A 19,867-nucleotide genomic window follows, 5' to 3' on the forward strand; every position below is an offset into this window, starting at 1 on the left:
AAGTTCCAGGGTGGGGGATCTCAGTGGAGCAGAGAGGCATGGAGGAAATGACATAGGGCACATAAATATAGGAACATTAGAAGAATATGAACTCTTTTTCAAGGAGTATATAACTTTATTGGGGAGATCAGATGCAAACATATTGAAGAGAAAATAGTACAGGTAGCAGAGAAGAAGTCTGTAATAGAACAGAGGGCAAGTGGTGGGCTGGCCAAAAGAAGTACAGGTTCTGGGATGGGCTGAAGATGTGTTTCTTAGACTATAGCAACTGAAAAATGATTTTCTTTTAAGAAAAACCCACCTTTATGAGCATAATAGGAATGCCAAAAACAATAGTGGTCATTGATGGGGAAGGAGGTGGAGTTAAGAGGGAAATTCTAAAACTTCCAAACCATTGTCCTTTTAGAAAGACTCTGAATATTTTGACCTATTAGGACTACAATCTCCTACTCTTTAAAGCAAGGGAGGGCGGCTGTCAGATTAGATCAGCTGGAATTTCTTTGTTGACACAGGCCACTTCTTGCTGCTACTGATCTCTTCTTTCATCTCTCCCTCTCTGGTACCCTCCCATCTGCTGAGGTTGTTCACAGGAGGCTAGATAACCTTAGAAGAGGAAAGTAAAGAATAGTTTTGGTCACTTTACAAACAAAGCAACAACAAACAAATAGCAAAGGAACAGAACAAACCTGGGAAGCAATTTGTTTATGCCAACACAGGGATTCATTCACAAAGATTCTTTCAATTTTTAGCACTTTTGCTTTTTAAACGCTTTTCACTTAAAGCCTCATTATGTAGGATCATAATGAGGATGCTGTGATCCTGCAGGTCATAGACCCCACAGGAACATGCAGGGAGGAGACAGGGCTCTTGTTAGCTTCCCTCCCTTTACCAAGAATTAATATGAGACCCAGAGAGATTAACTGGCTTGCCCTGAGGTCTCATATTTAGTGAGTGGTAAAACTGATGGTAGGATCTGGGTCTCCAAAACTACATCCTTGGAGCGCTCCCCTCCCCCCATGACATCACAGGGATCCCACAGCCCGTGAATGAAATGAACAAGCCTTCAAGTATCTTAACGCTCCCTGCCTTTTGCAGTTACTCATCTGATTGTTCCTTGGGAAAGGGCTCTGGCATAGGATGACTAATGTTCCTGTACAAATAAATATGTCAACCAATCTCACTTACATCTTCCAATGGACCTCTGCAATTTTACGTTGTTTCCATAAGCAGTTAGTGTTGTGCTGTAAATCATTTCCATTTTACATCCCCAAATGTTACTATGCGATAGTTATTTATGTTTCTTAATTTATCCTGAAGGGGTGAGGGGTGGAGAAGTGAGGGAGTGGGTGGAGAAGAAGAGCCATAGATTTAATTTATGGCTTTGGCAAATCCTTTTTGCTGTACCTTTCCTTGGTGTTTATACAACAACCAGTGGGGTAGAGATAGGGATGTATCCTATTGATGAAATGCCGGGACTTCCTTCAAAGCCAAAGACATCTCCAAATAAATTGTGTCTTCTTCTCACATTATCTTCAGTTAATTTGTTTGATTCTCTGTCAGCTTTTCCACACAGTCCTGAATAGGCTGTTAGGAAAAGGTGTGTGTGTTCCCAGTGCTTGTAGAGACAGAGCGCGTCCTTGGCTGATTTACAGAGATAAGAACCCTTTGATTTGACAGCCCTGCTCTGGGTTGAACCCTGCTGCCTTGCCCTGGGGTATGTTCACAGAAGATGTTCCTTCCTGACAAACAAAGCCCACAGCCACCTTCCTCTCCATCGGCACAGTGGAATGCCAAGCATTCTGCTTTCAGTAAATATCACAGCCCTCCACCGTGAGACCTCCACCTGACCCCAGGGACTCCAAAATGCTGACAGTTACTATCCACTGTCACTAGCAAATTGAGCCAAAGGAGGATAAATAGATCCCCTGTAAACAGAATGAATACTGTTTAGCTTTCTTAATTGATAAGATGGTATTTTTCCATTAAAAAATCTAGGCACTTGGAATTCGGCAAGTTCTTGACAATAAATATATGTATTCAAGGTCACAGTGCACATGATGCATTTTCATACTTTCTACAATAGCAAGTCCAGAATAGGGGTTTAAATCATTGCCCGGGGAAAAACCTGGATAGGCTTGTTCCAGGGCTCCTAGAAGTGTTAGTTTCTGAAATTGCCTGTGTAAATCACAGGGGCTTTTAACAGCATCATTGTTAGACAGGAACAGCCCAGCTTTCTGTAACCGTTCTCCTCAATTTCGATGACATAACTGGTGATGATTAGAAATTTAGAATGTGATTCTTAGAAAAAATATCACCAAAGAATTCACTGGCTGCAACTGGAAATAAAGACCCATTTCCATCATTAATATCATTGGTTTGCATTTGTGTGTGTGTGTACCTTTGACTAAAAGTCAATCTTTGTGTCAAAAATAGAAAGAAGAAAAAACCCCATAATTCAGTTCCTGTTCACTCAGCAAATGCTTTAGGAGGTTGCTGATAGGTTAAATATAGTAACCTTTTCAATCACTAATTCTTCAAGGTCTTTTTCAAGATGTCTCTCCTTGACATCCAAAGACACAATACATTTTAAAAACACGGTTACCAACTGAAACTGAATTTGGAGAATGCCAAAAGTATAGACCCCAATGCTTCTCAAAGGACTACTCCAAGATGATAACCCAAGAATTGGGAGAATAAACATTAAATGTAGTTTTTCACTCATCAAATATTCTATTAATGTGTTAACTGCACTGAGGAAACATTGAGGCCGTAGATAAATGATGGAAGATTTAAAAGCACAAGTGTTCATAAAAGTGTGAATAGCCAATCTGATTGTAGGTAAATGCATATTATCTTCATGGTAATAGTGAGACATGCAACAGTGTTAAAGCCATCTTGGGAGACAAGACAGAGGAGAGGGTCTAGATGTGATAGTATCTTCACTTCTTTCACTGCTTCACACAACCCATGTTCTCTGTCACCTGGTCAATTTCATCATTTATTCCTTTAGTCATGACATATTTAGTAAGTGTCTCCAGTGGGAAGGGCATATGGGAGCACTAAGGACAGGACTACAGACGCTGTCTCCAGAGATCTCAGAATTCAAAGTCAAGCAGAAAGACCATCACCACACAAAGCAAGAAGTATATTTAAATCATATGTTTCAACTAGTCAGCACATTTTTCTACCAGCATCTACTGTGTGCCAGGCACCGTGTTAGGTCCTAGAGATACAATGTCAAATGAAACAAATAAGGCCTGAGTCTTACTGTCTAAAAGACCAGATTCTCACTAATTAGTCCTAAGTGTGATCATTTAGCGGGGAGATCAAAGTGGGATGAATCGTGAACTTAGGGTTATAGACCAGTACCAGATGTCACTTAGGTTACACAGTCCTCTTCCCATTTGAGGAAAAAAAAAGACAGGCAGATTAGGGTTTCTCCCAGTTGGTACTCTCTACTTGGAAGTTGATGCCACTAGTGATTTGAGTCCCCTGAGACTCTTATAGTTGCCTGGCCCAGAAGACAGGGACTGTGCTGCCAGCACCAAGGGCTTAATTATTAGCTGGAAGAAAAGTTGACTTCAGTTCCATGACAGAGGAAAGAGGAAAAAACTAGGGCTTGCAATAAGCCTAACAAATTCTGGAAGAAAATGACCCAATGCATTTCTAAAGAGGGAATCATTCCTAAAGAAGGAATGCTGGCTTGGATTTCTCCCACTCCCCTCCCCGCCCCCGCCGCCCCCCCAGCAAATGGGGCCACGTGAGAAACATTTCCAATAGGACACTAGAATATCTGTCAGAAGAAAAGTTTTCCCAGAGAGGGAGGCTGGGGACAGAGGGTCCTGTTTCACAGACCACTCTGGCTAACAAGAGGGAGTTACTGCAGGCTGGAAAGGATTCACCACGGCCCCCATCTCTGCCCCTCTGGGAGAGAAGTGCTATCCCCGTCCATGTTACTCATCTACTGATGTGTTACATCGGCATCGGTGTGGATTTGTATTAGAAAGTATCACTTTGCCAGGGACAGAGAGATGGTTGCCTATCTGCGGCCAGTACCACTTTTAGGCCACTCTGCTGGAAACCATCTTACTTTTGAAGTACTTAAGAAAGGCCTCTATTTTTAAAAACTGCTTTTGAAATCTTCCTCCTTTGGTGTTTCAGTAACCATCAAAAGAATGCTGGTTTTCTGTTTTCGTTTTTCCAATGCTCCTCTTCTAGATATCTTAGCTTTAGTTCTGTTTTGTTTAAAACTTATCAAGTGGTGACTTGCTGAGATGGAGTCATGTGACAGCCAAGATTAGGAGCCGTTTCTGGTCTCCAAGTATCTTCCTTTTCCATATTTCTTCATATTTACGTTCAAATAGGCTTAGCCCTCAGAACCTTTGTCCCAGACTCTCTTTTTCATTTCCTTCTCAAATATGTATCTCTCTAGGAAATTATCTTTGTGTTCAGCTTGTGAATTTTCAGTACATTCATCCAAAGGGTTTGAGTGAAAAGTGTTTGGTTTTTTGTTTTCTAGGACCACTGCATTTTTGTCATATGTTTTCTTCCCTGGCTTTCTTCTTGGAAATTGCCAGCATTACTCTGGAATTCTCTTCATTGATACATGTTCCTCAATCACAGGCTTCCAAGCTTGTGGGTTTTAGGTTCCTGTTTAAGACACCATATTGCTTTGAGAAAAGTTTGTGGAAGCAAGAAAAGATGAAATCTACAATATATTGTGACTAACACTGTACCTAAGACAATTCACTAAGTGTTTGGGGGAAACAGGAGAAGGGTAGCAAAGGATAAAGGAGGAACGTGTTTCTCTCCTCTGCTTCCCAGGCTGGATTTGACATTAACCTGGTGGGTCCCTTTCCTCTTCCAAGCCCAGCCATGCTTTTGCCAGCTGCCAAGCCTTCCTCCTGCTCTTCATGGGTGCCCTCCCTTGGGGCTTCCAGCCACCCAGCTCCAGCCCCGGCCCTTACATGGAGCAGTTTCCGCTTCTCCCAGACCACACTCGTCTCTCCCTTCTCTGCACCCTGGTGTATGTTACTTCAGCCCCTCCTCATCTGCTAGTTGAAATCCATCTCATTCCTAGAAGGAACAGGTCACAAGGTTTCAGGATAACCTCTGAAGGCCTATGATTTCTTTTCTCTTGAAGAGAATTACCATACACTGGTGAATTTCAACCTTCGTTTCCCAGGTAACTCCACTAATTTCTGAGCTCTCAGCAGGACCAAAGAAATAAATTGGTCTAAAAATCTCCATGGGTATCACTTCTTGAGGATCTGGCCTTGGATTAGTACAGGTCCAGGAGATGGTGACTGAAGCAGGAACAATCACATCTGGCCCAACCCCTACTCTGATACTCAGCCTTTCTGAAGACCCAGTCAGCATGGTTAATGCCTCACTTAAAAATCACCTGTTTTGTGAATTCTGTTTTTTTCTAGCCCCCAAGATTAGTCAAAACTGGGATTCAATCTGGGGAATGTTAGGCCAGGTATAACTCCATCTACCCTTTAGGCCAGGTATAACTCCATCTACCCTTTCATTAGTGAGGTCTGCTGGGAGAATTCAGAGCCTTAGGACTTGAATTCTTGAAAGCAGATTTTTAGGAGATGACATCTCTCCTTTTTCTATGTTAGCAGTGCCTTTGTTTTAGGTGGAGATTAATTTCCTAACTAGCCTGGGCAAGAAACCTATTTTATAGGCATTGTGAGATAAATAAAACCCAATCTTCACCGCCATTCAACTTCCACCCACCAGTTCCCACAAAATACTCCTGCAGACAAAAACAGACATTGGCTCCAGGAATGTAAACAAGTAGGAATTCAGCGGGGAGCTAAGGGGATGTTTCTGTGGCAGTTTGAGCACGTTCTTCATCATTTAAGCTTAAATGTGTTACTTATTTCTGTGGATAAATTTCATGGTGAAGACCAAAGCTGAACAGTAGAGAAGTCTTTCAAATGAACTCCCGGCACTTCTTGAGTTCATGTTCAAAGAGAAACCCCAAGGTTTTTTACAAATCACTGTCTTCCGGAAAGATACATCTCTGTCATGGCTGTGAAGGATTCATCATCTAATATTTTAAGCTTTTTTAGTATAGAAATATAAGGGGGGTTATTTTCCCATCTATACTCAGATTTACAGACTTTCAATCGTAACAGAAATATTCAATAGCTTCTATTAAAAGTGGACCCCAAAGATAATGTTGATGCTTCCTATCTCCCAGTGTACCACTTGGCATGTAGTAGGTGTGCCAAAAATGTGTTCTATACAAATAAAGGAGTGCCTACGATGATTCCAACACAACTTTGTTTAATGTGTGTGAAATATTGATGACTATTTTGAACAGAGTAATGGGCAGAATTTGTGATTTTTCATTTCTTGGCACCTTATTACGTTAAAGCATAAACACCAAGCCTGAAGGAGTAAAACAGGATTGTCTAGCAGGTAGAACTGAGTGCTGAGCCTCTTCCCAGGCTGTGTATAAACCCAAGCCCTCTGTATCTTTTCGTTTCCCATCTGCTTAGATGCCCAGCCCACAGAAGGAGAGAGGGAAATATGGAACCAAATCAGCGCCGTCCTCCAGGACTCCGAGAGCATCCTCGCAGACCTGCAGGCTTACAAGGGCGCGGGGCCAGAGATCCGAGACGTATGCCAATAATAATACTGCACTGACAACACCATTGATGGAGAAGGGAAACCCAACGCGTACACGCACGCGCGCGCACACACACACACACACACACACAGCAAGATTAAGTAATAGCCCTAGTATTTCCTAGCCTATTAGGAAGAACAAGGAGGGTAATGTGTCCTTAAAAAATGCATGAATGGTCTCTTTTATTCTAGTACGCTGATCTGAGTGTGCAGTGCTGTAGACCGTGTAAGCGCTAGCCATGCTCTTCTCTGACATAGATTTGATATCGCAGGACTCACATTTAAACAGTAATTTGTCACTATGTTACTTCATATAAGGGAAATGTGCACATGAAATCAACGAACAACAGTTGAAATATGAGTCGTGGTCTGGGTTCATGTGAACTTTACAACATTTTGTCATAATTTTGGCAGGTTCTACTAGTATCACAGACAAGGGTCATGAACAATGTTGCTTTAAGTAGCCTGCTCGGCTGTCATCTTGAAATGATATGAGATTAAAAAAAAATATGCAGGAAAAACAAAACAACAAACAAAACATAAAAGAGAATTGTCAGTGTGACTTTTGAGACTTCGTAATGCCTTCAAGGCAAGAAGCTTCACACCCCTTTTGTTTGAAATAATTAGTTTTGTGGACGTATCAGCGCGCGCACACACGCACACACACTGCCACCACTATTTTCTGAAAACAAACAAACAAACAAAAAACACTGCTAGCATCATAATCCTCAAGATGCTAAAACCCAGAAAAGACAGCATTTTGAAGAAAGTAACAGCCTATTAAAAGGTTGTTTCTCTCCTTAGAGGTCAGTACTTAATTTAGGTAATTTAGGTACTATCACAGATTGCCAAGAATGTAACACATATTATAGAGAAAGAAAAATATCTACAGAATCTGCATTTCATAATGAGTACTAGCTCTACTTTAGAAGAATCAAATGGCAATGGAGAAGGACTGAATTGCTTACAATTAGACATGCATTAATTTTTGCATCAACGATAAGAGAAACAAGTAAGATGACATGGTGTCTAATTGTTGAGCCATTTGCATTATGTTCAAGTGCTGAAATTGCCATCCTAATTGAGCACCTTGGATGACACGCCAATAAACTGATGTCCATTGAGGAAGTCCACATTAGCAAAGTATAGCAGGAGTTGTATTTTTTTAACTCAAATTCTTTCTCAATCTTAAGTCATTTTGATGTGGAGCTTACTGCTTCTTTTTAAACAGACAATTCCATCATGTTTTGGCAGGCCATTCAAAATCCCAATGACATTCAGCTTCAAGAAAAAGCTTGGAATGCAGTGTGTCCTTTGGTCGTGAGGCTAAAGAGATTTTATGAGTTTTCTATCAGGCTAGGTGAGTATGTGTTTACGGTTTTCATGTCCTACGTGTGAAGTTCTGTTATGGAGTTTGAGAAAGTAGCAGGGAAACTTCAGGGTGTTGGAAACTATCCCACGTCCAGCGCTGTGCATCATTAGAGGACACTCATGTGCAAAAACACTGCCATGTCCATTTCTGTCAGTCCACCTCAGAGTTTCTTCCCCTGCATTTATTCGTGCATTTAGAGTGTCTTTACTAATGGGTGTCCCTTTGGTTTCGTTCTCAGCTAAGTCTGACTCTTAACAGTTTTACCACATCTGATAGAGAAGTTGGAAAACACAAGTTACCTGCTAACCCCAAAAGAAGCTGGAATCATGTGTTAAATTTGATATAGTAAAATACAAGAAAGACAAATGTAACGTTCTGTCCTTAAGCTTAAAAAAATCTGTGCAGGCACAGGATGGCTTTGCAGAAGTAAGAGTAAAATCAAGTCTGGTTGAGAGTGGGCTCCATGTGACCACCGATACAGTACAACCTCTCCCCCGACAGTAAAGCTGTGTGGGGTTTCACTGGTTAATATAATATACCTTGAACAAGGAAGGTGGTGGTCATAGTTTACTCTCTTCCTGCCGTGAGTGAGCGCCACATTTTAAGAGTTAAACAGAGAAACTGAAGTGCTCTGGGGGAATAATAGCCATGATGTTTAGAGAACTTGAAGCTGAGACTCAAAGGAGGTAGTTCAGTGAACTGAACCAGTTTTTCAAGAAGAGAGAGCTTCTGAAGACTCACAGGTTGGAGAGGGATCGACTTCTCTGTTTCTTCAAAGTGTGTGTCTAGACTCAATGAACGAAAATCCTAAGGAGCCACGTTTCAGCTCAGCAGACAGAAAAGATCCACCTCTCAGAGCAGGCGAAGGTCAATGGCCTCAGAAGACAGTATGTCCCTGTAGACAGACAATGCGAGTGATGTCCTTGAAACTGTAAAAGGCCTGTAGGGATGATAGAGCAGGCGCTGGCCAACTCTTCTGTAAAGAGCCAGATAACAAATATGTTAGGCTTGTAAGCCATCCTATCTTTGTTGCAACCATTCGATCCTGCCATTGTATAGCACAAAAGTAGCCACAGTCAACCCCTAAGGGAATGAAAATAAAGCATGGCTGTGTTTTAATAAAACTGTATTTGCAAAAGTTGACTGTGGGCCAGATTTAGCCTGTGGGCCATCGTTTGCCTTCCCCTGCTCTAGAGGACTGGTTAAATGACTCGGTGCCAAGAGAAATATATTGAAGGAAAAACTGGAAGGAAGGTTTAGAAACAGACAAGTGGGAGGAATGAGACTCTTTTCAAGACAGTAATGGAGGTAGATATGGCAGTGGGTTTGTAGAAAAATATTCCTGGGATTTGGTGAGAGTGTAAATGCAGAGAAGAGCTGGAATAGACCGGAAGTCTCTCCCTGCAAAGCGGGTGATGAACCCATGTGTTCAGGGCCACCTCCTCTCATCCTGGATCATGAATGGTTATCTCGTGAACATGATCCAAAAACACCTGTTTGTGGTTTTCTAACAGTGTTAGGAATTGGGATGACAGAACACGTGAAGGTCCAGCTGAGCTTTGGGAGACGTTTATAAGACTGTGTGGTCACGGGGCTTTTCTGCAGTGGAGACAGGGCATGGAGCGGGGTGGGGGGGTTCCTTCTCCTCCTCATCCACACACATCACATTTCCCACAGTTCTGGGGGAAAAGATGGAGAGGAAGGACTCCAGCGGGTTATCTCTGAGAGTGTCAATGGGGGCTGCGAATGGTGCTTTTTGAAGAATCTCTGTGGGCCGCCTCCAATATGTCTGTATCCCTTTGACTTTCAGAAAAAGCTCTTCAGAGTTTATTGGAATCTCTGACCTGTCCACCCTACACACCGACCCAACACCTGGAGCGGGAACAGGCCCTGGCAAAGGAGTTTGCGGAAATTCTGCATTTCACACTTCGATTTGATGAGCTGAAGGTTTGGCCACGTGTGCTTGGACAATTTAACAAATTCGTACTGAGCGCCTATGTGTCCAGGTGCTCTGCAGTGCTGTTGGGGGGTGGGGTGGGGGAAGAGAGACAAGTGAGCTGTAGCTCCTTTCCTAGAGAGACGTGTCACGTGGTGAGAAATTGCCCTCCTTGTGGTCAGAGTGATTTAAGATGGTGGATTCTACATGGAAATTCAAAATCTGCCAAAGGCAACCAGACAAAACATTTCAAATGTCTATTCCTCTTTGGGAACAAGTATACTTTCCCTGAAATCTAGCCTACAGTAAAAACAGGGCATAGTTTTAAGTAATGAAGCTTTAAGTATTTATTTTTAACCAGAAGTTGTTTTGACTCTTGGGAGAAGAGAAAGTCCTGGTATCTGTACAGAATCTAGTGTCTGGGCTTCTGATGCATACCCCCCACCTGGTGCTGAGAGATGACCTTCTTTCCTCCTTTCTGAATTTCAGATGAGGAACCCGGCTATTCAGAATGACTTCAGCTACTACAGAAGAACCATCAGCCGTAATCGCATCAACAACATGCACGTGAGTCCCCAGAACTCTCGGGCTGACCCACCCGTGCTCTGGGTCTCTTTTAATTTCTGCATCAGGAGGGGCACAGGGAGAAGACAGAGCCTTTGTCTGTCAATTCGATTTCCAGAGGACACTGTTTTGAGATGTTGCCCATCTCTTTATCAACCGCATCCTCTCGTCTTCTTTTCATCAGCTAGATATTGAGAACGAAGTCAACAATGAGATGGCCAATCGAATGTCTCTCTTCTATGCAGAAGCCACGCCAATGCTGAAAACCCTCAGCAATGCCACCATGCACTTTGTCTCCGAAGTAAGTGACGTCGAGCAACGAGGTACCTTTTGCCCGATTGCACATAGAAGCTGCCAACAGGGCTAACACCCATTTGTGTCTCCCATTTAGAACAAAACGCTGCCAATAGAGAATACCACAGACTGCCTCAGTACGATGACGAGCGTTTGTAAAGTCATGCTGGAAACTCCGTAAGTTAAATCAGAGGTGTACTCATGGTCAAGAGGTCACCCGTCTCTGTGATGGTGATGATGATGGTGACAACATCTAACATTTGGGTCAGCACATCAACAGTTACTTTTATATTAACTGAGTTAATTTCATAAAGAACTCTGGGTGATAGGTGTAGTACCCCCATTTTAGAGCTGAGGAAGATGAGGCCCAAATTGATGAACTGACGTCTTCCCAAAGATTGCATAGCTTGTTAGGTGGCAGAATCAAAACTCAAATCAAAGATGCAGGAGAAGTTGTATAAGGATCAAATGGAGGATTGGGTTAAATGACTGGGTATTGTTACAAATATATTGGAGAAAAGATCTGAGAGAAGATTTAGGCCCAAGAGTAGAAGTGGTAAGACTATTGCAAAAATGATTATATGAAGACCTCTCTCTCTCTCTCTCGTGCATGCAGCAGTTTTTTGCACTTAAATTACTTGCTAGTTTTAAAAAACATTTGAGGTCCTTGATGAGGCAGTATGGCAATGAGAAAATCTGCACTCCAGTGTCAGGGTTCTACATATCCCACTTATGTACGTAGCCCCTTCTGTGCCCATAGACAAGTGTTCTGACCAGCCTAGACCTTGGCTTCCTCTTCTGATGAGGTTCCCATAACTCCATCTATGTTGCAGGGAGTTTGGGAGGGCCAAAGGCATCAAGAGCGCCTTATAAAACTTGATGCTCTGTTCAAATGTAAGATGCCTTTAATTTTAGCTGTTTCCCTTATATTTAAGTTAAGATTTATTCCAAGATGGAAATAGTAATCAGCATCATTGTGGGCCCAGTTCAGAATGAAGTAGATGTTAAGAAAGCCACTAGAATTGGCTTGAATTATGTGAATCATCAGCGACCCTGTCAAGGTAAGTGAACAAAATTCAAACTCCACAAATACTCTCAGCCCAATGAATGGTACGTAATTTCTTTTAGGTATCTTTGCCAATCTAATTCAATCTGCAGCCTGTATCTTAACAAAGGAAGTTAACCCAGGCTGGAGACACGTTAGCTGCTCTATAGAAATGAGCTTGATTCGTTTTCTCCATAATGAAGCCATTATTCTCTATAATCGGGGACAGCCAGAGAGAGCTGCTATAAAATATTCAAGATTGATGGATGGGGGGAGTTATGTACGTGATGAGCTGTCTCGCTGAGGGCAGAAGAGAAGAGAATTTACTGCCCTCTCATTTACCTTGTTTTCACACTGGTTGGATAGATTCAAGAAGAATTACCATCGATGGTTTCTTTAAGACCTTATTAACCTGGTTGTTGCAGGTCTGGGACTGTTCTCAACAGAGGATTGGAGGAGGCTCAAGTAGCCAGTTGTGGAGCCGGAAATGCATGTAACACCTCTGCCGTTTCTCCTCTCTTCCAGGGAGTACAGGAGTAGGTTTACAAGTGAAGAAACGCTGATGTTCTGCATGAGGGTGATGGTGGGAGTCATCATCCTCTACGACCACGTCCACCCCGTAGGAGCTTTCTGCAAGACGTCCAAGATCGATGTAAGAATAGTGATGAACTGTAATTCCCCAATAAGAGCTCGTGAATGTCGTCAAACACATCACACACTTCTCTCTCTTTCTCCCATCCTCACCCCTCCCCGGGAGTGAGCTCTCCCAGATGCAAACCCCATCACGGCAGCTTTCCTCATAGCGAGAAGCCCAGTCCTATCCATGTGCTTACAACAAACACATCCAACCTCGAGGGCATAGCAGGAACATGGAGACACCCACCTCCTCAGCCTCTAGAGGAGCTGAGAGGTGAACAGTCCCTTAGCTGCATGCTGCCCCTTCCGCTTACTCAGTGTGTCGTATAAATGTGTATTTTTATATGTTATATGCGTCTCATCCTAGATTACAAGACACCACAGTCAAATCCCAAACAATATTCCAACTTCCTCTCCCACCAACCCTACAGATGGTTCTGCCTGCTTCCTGTGCCTTTTCTTGTCCTTGGAATGTGCTTGAGCGCTTTTCTCTGCCTAGAATGTCTTCTCTCTTCTCTGATGGGGGGTCCTCTAAGATGCGCCTCACATGTCACGTCACTTGGAGCCCATCTCCTGTGCCCCGCGTGGAGCAGAGCCTTGCTTCTCTGGCCCCAGAGCGCCTACCATTTTAGATTTTCTAACTCCCTCATGGACTTTGAGTTTGTTGACAGAGACCAGGATCTATACACCTAACATCTGCTCCATTGCCTGGCCGTGTCCTTGGTACATAGACCATGATGCTCAATAGATACCCCATAGAGTTTTTGCTCAATGAATGAATATGATTGGAAAACAAATGATTGTGGTGTGCAGGTGATCTCCTGTTGATTGTGAGATAAAGCACACTCCTCTCAGCCCAGTGTGTGCCTACAACAGCACCCAGTAGTGTATCCCTGTACACTTTGAAGTACAGAATAGGACCTCTTGGTACTAAATTATTCTGACGCGGCTAAGTGGGTGTGTACACACTTTACACTCATTCGTCCGCTAGACGCATCTCTGATGCTCTAGTTCTGTGCTGACAGAAGGTCCATATACCCAGAGGGCCCATGAGTCTGAAGAATGTAAGAAAGTTTATCAATTAATAATGCAACTTGGATTACTCATTTTGAGGTTCTGGCTCCCTAGCATATCTAGCCATGGTTCTTTATAGAATTTTCATTATTTTTAATGTAATTATTTCTATCTATCAAGAAAATAAATATATGTATAAAAGTTTTGGGAAAATACAAGAAATCAAAATACAGAAAATTAAACATATCTCTGCTAACCTCACCATGGACAGATGACCACCGTCAATATGTCACATCTATATGTCCCTTCATTTTATGTAGATGTTTGTGTGTGTGTATGTACATACTTAACAAATTAGCACCCTGCTGTAATTGCTATTTAAAAACGTATTTAATTTGTGTAACAGTATATTATGGAATTTTTTTCATACCAATAAATATTGTTACTGTATTCTTTGTGAAGCTTTAACATTTTTATACTATAGATTGAGTATAAATAGCTCTATTAATAACCCATATCACTTGAATATGGGTTGAATTTATTACCTGGTACTCATAGGACATTCTCATTTACCACAGCCATTTGTTAACTTGTCACAGAGTCAATAATTAAAAATGCACTGAGTACCATTATGTCTTGTAGCCCTAACCTTTAAAAAGCTCGTCCTTGCTTGTCATTTACAGAGTCTTTCTGCTGAGGCTATAAACATTATATAATGTTAGAGCCAACCCTACCCAGTCTTGATGAAGTCTGTTTGTTCATGTAGGTCTCACAAGAAAGGTTTGTTCATATTGAAGTTTGCCTGTGTCTCTAAGTTTTGGGTTTACAAAGCACAACGTATGTATGACGGGCCATTTTTCTTTGACGGTGTAAAGGGCCTCCTTCCAGATACAAATCTGCTTCTGAGCCAACAGTTACGTGTGCTGGGTTTATAAATCCTTAGGGTATCACATCAACTGTGAAAAAACAAATATTGAAATAGATCCCATTACCTGCACTGACAAAGAATGTGTCCTGGAGTCCGAAATGGAGGTACTGAGCTCTAGAAACTCAGATGAGGGAGATCCTCATTCTGTGTAGAGGCAGAGACAGAGGGTGATGTTTCAGGTGGATCTTGAGGATTTTACCAAATGGACAGAGAGAAGGAAGAGTACTCCAGGCAGGGAGGACCATGAGAGCAAAGTCATCAAGCCCAGAGCGATATGCATCATTTAGAGAACAGGTGCTATTCTTCTTGGGTGCCAGGAAAGCAGGCGGGAGTGAGATGGCATTTTCAACTGATTTCCTTAAAATTGTCTGGAATGATCCAATACAGAATTACTCCTTAACCCGGGTCCCCAGCCCAAACCTCACCCAGAATTCCAGACCCCTCCTTCTGTGGACACCTGAGGTACAGCTGGCCTCAAATCAAAGGTTATCCTTTCCCCCACAGACCTGCTCCTCCTCCCGGGTTCCTGTCTCAGGTATTTCACCTTCCTCCAACTCAGTCTGAAAGCCAGAAACCTGGGATTGTCCCTGAGGACCTAGGAACTGTCTTCTTCCCTCTTCACCTTCATACCTTCTCAATCACCGAGTCCTGTGGACTGGACCTCAGCTGCATCCTCCCATCTTGTCCTGATCCTCTGTGCTCACTGCTGCTCTCACACCCTCACCCTCAGGGGCTCCCACTGGCTCTCCCACCTCCAGTCCTACTTCCTCTGATCCCTTTCAGTATGAGTCACATTATTAGATTGTTTAACACTTATCAAGGGTGTTTTCTACAGGTACAGGCTCCCAGCTCCCGAACAGGCTATTAAACCCACATTGAGTCTGGCCCTGACTACACCTCTGACTGCATCTTGTTATTCACACCCAAGGCTTTCATCAGCCTGAAATAGAACTAGAAATTCCCAAAGAGTATCCACCCTCTTTTCTAATCTATGTCCCCATTTCTCCTTGGGCACTTTGTACAAGAACACGTGTCAGAGGATGATAATGAGCTATTCGTCTCTCTTCTCCCACTGGACTATGAGCCCTGTTGGGAGAGAGACCAAATCTCTTCAGCCTGAGCTTGATCCCATCCCACACCCATGACAGGCATCTCTGATTGACCACAGCATTCTTTCCGGATGAGCCTGAACATGCCCCCAAATGATTCTCAACCCTGGGCTTCTGGCTGTCCCCATCAATCCAACAGGGCTTATCAGGCCTTTAGAAAAAAACTCTCAACACACAAGAACATTTTTATAACTGACCATTATAAAAGAGGCCCTTGGTACAGTATACCCAAATCAGTGTGTGAACATCTAAGTTAAAAATGAATGACTGTATTCTTTCCAGAAAGATTCTTCCTTTGCCAAGAAAAAAAAAGAAAAAGAAAAAAAGTCCAGGATATGCATAATATAATGTGATCTATATAAATTTCATTTTCATGCATTTCCCAAATTATGAATAAAATATATTACAAGGGCACAAAAAGATAAGAAACTTGGCTAGGTTCATGAAGATGCTAAACAAAGAAGGATGGATGAAACCCAGGCATCCTGCCTCTATGTGGTTCATATTCCTAACTATCCTCTTTTACCGGCCCTCTCCTGGTCTAGTGAGGGAACCAAATTAAGCTGGGCACTAAAACCTCCAAGGTTCTTTGAGAAATGCCAGTGTACTATTGGGAATACAAAGAGATGGTGGTTACTTCTACCTGGTGAAGGCAGTGAGGTCAGAAGAGGCTTCCTGGTGTTGGTGTTCTGCATCTGAGTCCTAAGAAAACTGTTAAGAGTTTACCAATCAAACAGCTGAAGGAGGAAGAACATTCTGAGCAGAGGGATGGTGTAAAATGATCATTCAGTCAATCTCAACTGAGCTCAGACTAGAGGAGGGGCTCTGCCCTTGGCTCTGGAGTCCAAAACAAGAAAATAAAAGTCTCAGGTCTTTGTCCCCAAAAGCCAGTCACATAAAATGTTCAGTTGCAGTATAATATGAAAACTGACACAGAACATTCTAGAAGCCCAGGGAAGCAATTTATTGGCTCGATGGGGTAGGAATGTTTGTTGGTCATTTCTGAGTTTGATTTTTATGGGCAGAAATGATGTGAAATTTTCATGGACAGATGTTGTTATGGACAGATACTATGAGGGAATTACTAGGATATTAACAAAATCTTGTGCTTGCTTCCAGATGAAAGGCTGCATAAAGGTGTTGAAGGAACAGGCCCCAGACAGTGTGGAGGGGCTGCTGAATGCCCTCAGGTGAGCCTCAGCCCTGTGGGGCAGCAATCCTTCCCATCCATTGCAAATTTAGATGCTGTTAGCATCCAAGGGCTGCAAACCAGGCTTAACCCCTTGCATCTGCTAATGCAGGCCATCTTCCCAACAGCCTGTTGAGGTCAGCCCTATTTTTATCATCCCCTTTTTACAGATGGAAGAAACTGAAATTTAGAGAAGTCAGCTCACTTGGCAAAAGTCACACAGCAGATGGCTGAGCCAGGATCTAGACCCAGGTCTGAGTGACCCTGCAGGTCAAAGGCCTAACTCCCAGGCGCACTGGTTTGTGGTTGGTGGGGACTTGTCAGAAGAAGCAGCTTCCTGGGTCTCACTTCCCCCTGCACCTGAGGTTCCCAAACCTGACTGCACAGGAGAATTATGTGGGTAGCTTTCGAAAACACTGATGCTCAGGGTCTAACCCAGACCAAGTGAATTCACATCGCTGGGGGAGGGGCTCAGGCATTCTTTCTGTGTTGGTGGGTTTGCTCTGAAGGTCCCTGGGTGATTCATATGTGCAGCTGCCGAAACTGAGAGCCCTCTGTCCTCGGTGTGGATGACCTTGTATTTGGCCAGTGCTCCCGACAGCTCCTCACTGCTAACGAGTCCTACTCAAGCACCTGCTCTCTTCCCAAGGACACATGCGCGTCATCCTCTTCAGAGGAGGGATTCTTATTTTTTGGCTGTGACACATTTGCAGGAGTTTGTTGAATCATGCCAATCAGGATTGCAATCTGGAAAGTTTATGGTCCTTGCTCTCTTACTCATCTTTGATTCCCCTCATTTCCTCTCAACATCATTCATGTAGTGAATGTTCAGTAAGTGTAAGTGGGATGGAGCAATGATCCTCTGTGATGTACAACACATATGTTTCATGCTCTCATTTAATCATCACAAGTCAGAGTGCTAAGATCTATTATCCCCATCTAATAAATGAAGAAACTGAGAAGCACATGAAATGAACACATTTTACACACTGAGGCTGCACCATTTTTGTGCAGCTGCTAAGTCCTCATTCTTCAGAACAGATGTAGCATTAACCCAAGAGCCTTCCAGATGCTGTGGGTAAACCAAGGTTTTCTCTGTTGGTGCCCATTTCACAAAAGACTGGCCTTCCACACTCAGTAAGAAGACTCTGGCTTATGATTTTTGTTTATTTATTTATTTATTTATTTATTTATTTATTTATTTATTTATTTATTGACTTTCCAGCATCATTCAATCAAGCAGGGCTCCAAGAGCAGGGCACTGTGGCGGGCTGTGAGTTCCATCCGAGTCTTGGCATCTGGTGTCTCCTGTAGGCACTCTGATGAAGTCAGCACAGGTTTTTGAGGCAGCCAGACCTGAATCCAAATCAGAAATCACAAATCGTTTACAAATCGTGCACCATTATATTTGTCATCTGGAATAGATCATTTAACGTCTCTAAATCTCAGTTTCCTCATCTGTAAAATGGAGGCAATAACCTGTCCTACAAAGAGTTAGTGTGAGTGAAACAAAAACTTTCATGGAGTGCCTAGGACACAGTCAAGATTTTATTACATGTTAACTCTCTTTTCCTTCCTTGTCATGAACTATTTCTATACCAGCTAATGTGAGGATACGAATTATAGCACTCCTCTTCTGGATATGGGCTTGCCTTAGTGCCCCCTTGTGGTGGCAATAAGGATAAGCATTCCCACAAAAGTAGAAAACCATCCACAGTTTAAGTGTTGGGTAATATTGTTATATGCAAACCCATGTTTATGTTAAAATTTATGACTCAGCAGGGGTGGCCGAGATGGCCAAGATCCTGCACTCAAGCATGTGAAGTCTGCCTCCCTACAAAATGAGATTTCTTGGATCTCCTCCGTGTAATTATTTGATTAGGTAGAAGATCTACTTAATAACCATAATATAAAATTCGTTTGGAAGGAAAGATCAAATATTAAACCTGAGACTACTCTGGGCATTGAAGAAGTGCGGCTCTTTGTTTAAAGAACCGATGCCAGGTTTGATTTGTAAATATCAGTTGTGTCTCCCAAGGTAAAGATGAACTGACAAGTCAGGACCGAAGCTTTCTCAGAGCAATGTTTGCACACTGACCACCATCATTTTCTCTCCATCCAGGTTCACTACAAAACACTTGAATGATGAATCGACTTCCAAACAGATTCGAGCAATGCTTCAGTAAAGCTTTGCTCAATGAAGAGGATCTTTGAACTGACCTCAGAAGATGTATATGTTTACATAATTTAATACAGATTGATGTTAATACTCGTGTATTTACATAACCGTTTCCTTCTTGTCACTGAAATATATGGACCTTAATTTGTATCCTGACTGACTCAACCCAGCAGAGCATAAATTGACTGGAGAGCCTTACCTTTGATGTGTGAAACAAAAACCCTTTCTCCAAAAGGCAAAATTTGGAGACATTGATCTTTTGCTACTGGAGTTCCTTACAGCTGTAACAATCAGAAATTCCCAATAGTTTATGGTCATGTTTTAATTCTAGATGTGGCATCCCTTTGGGAAGTATAGTTATAGAAACATGAAGTATTTGATTTTCCGGGTCAGCTCAGCTATAAGAAACACAACTGTTATCCTGACAGAGAGAGAGGGATCCCAGAAAAGAAAAATGCATGTGGAGACACAAACCCAAGTGTTTGGAATTCAGCATGCCCCCTCTCTTTCCTCAGAGGGCACAGCACACAGTACACATGCAGCTTTTTTGTTGCACAGATTTTATTTATGAGCGTATTCTCCTCTTGTTTTGATTTATACCCTCTAATGTTTCCTTTCCATTTTGCAGGAGGAAAAATCAGCGTGTTTGCAGCAGTTCATGGGAAAGAAGCAAGAATAGATAGATGTGCTGTTGTGGGTGGGCTGGTGGTTGTCGTGGAAGTGGGGGACAGGTGGGGAGGAAGGGCACTCAGGCAAGAGGACAGTCATGTCTCTGCTTCAACACTGTCTACAGGGACAGGGAAATGGAGCTCTGGCTGAAATTGTGGGTAAGGTTGCTAACATTCCAGTTGTCTGTGGACACACAGACACACAGGCTGGGCACACAGGCCCTCTTAATAGGAGCCCTGTCCTCTGGGGACCATCTGTGTGGCAACAGAGACCTAGGCACTTAATGA

The 19,867-nt window shown here is 42.7% G+C and overlaps 1 protein-coding gene across 1 annotated transcript in view; it reads left to right on the forward strand.

Moving 5' to 3' along the window:
- CYRIA (CYFIP related Rac1 interactor A) overlaps positions 1–19,215 on the forward strand; it is a 56,147-nt gene extending 36,932 nt beyond the window's left edge. The window contains exons 3-11 of the mRNA XM_057743226.1: positions 6,516–6,637; positions 7,900–8,005; positions 9,828–9,964; positions 10,443–10,520; positions 10,702–10,818; positions 10,909–10,988; positions 12,382–12,508; positions 16,663–16,733; positions 18,855–19,215. Coding sequence (XP_057599209.1) covers positions 6,516–6,637; positions 7,900–8,005; positions 9,828–9,964; positions 10,443–10,520; positions 10,702–10,818; positions 10,909–10,988; positions 12,382–12,508; positions 16,663–16,733; positions 18,855–18,918 — 902 coding nt within the window. The 3' untranslated portion in view covers positions 18,919–19,215. The remainder of the gene's footprint in view (positions 1–6,515; positions 6,638–7,899; positions 8,006–9,827; positions 9,965–10,442; positions 10,521–10,701; positions 10,819–10,908; positions 10,989–12,381; positions 12,509–16,662; positions 16,734–18,854) is intronic.
- Positions 19,216–19,867: the final 652 nt, after the last annotated feature.

The sequence above is a fragment of the Hippopotamus amphibius genome, chromosome 7, assembly GCF_030028045.1.
Source record: "Hippopotamus amphibius kiboko isolate mHipAmp2 chromosome 7, mHipAmp2.hap2, whole genome shotgun sequence".
In the NCBI taxonomy this organism is placed as follows: Eukaryota; Metazoa; Chordata; class Mammalia; order Artiodactyla; family Hippopotamidae; genus Hippopotamus; species Hippopotamus amphibius.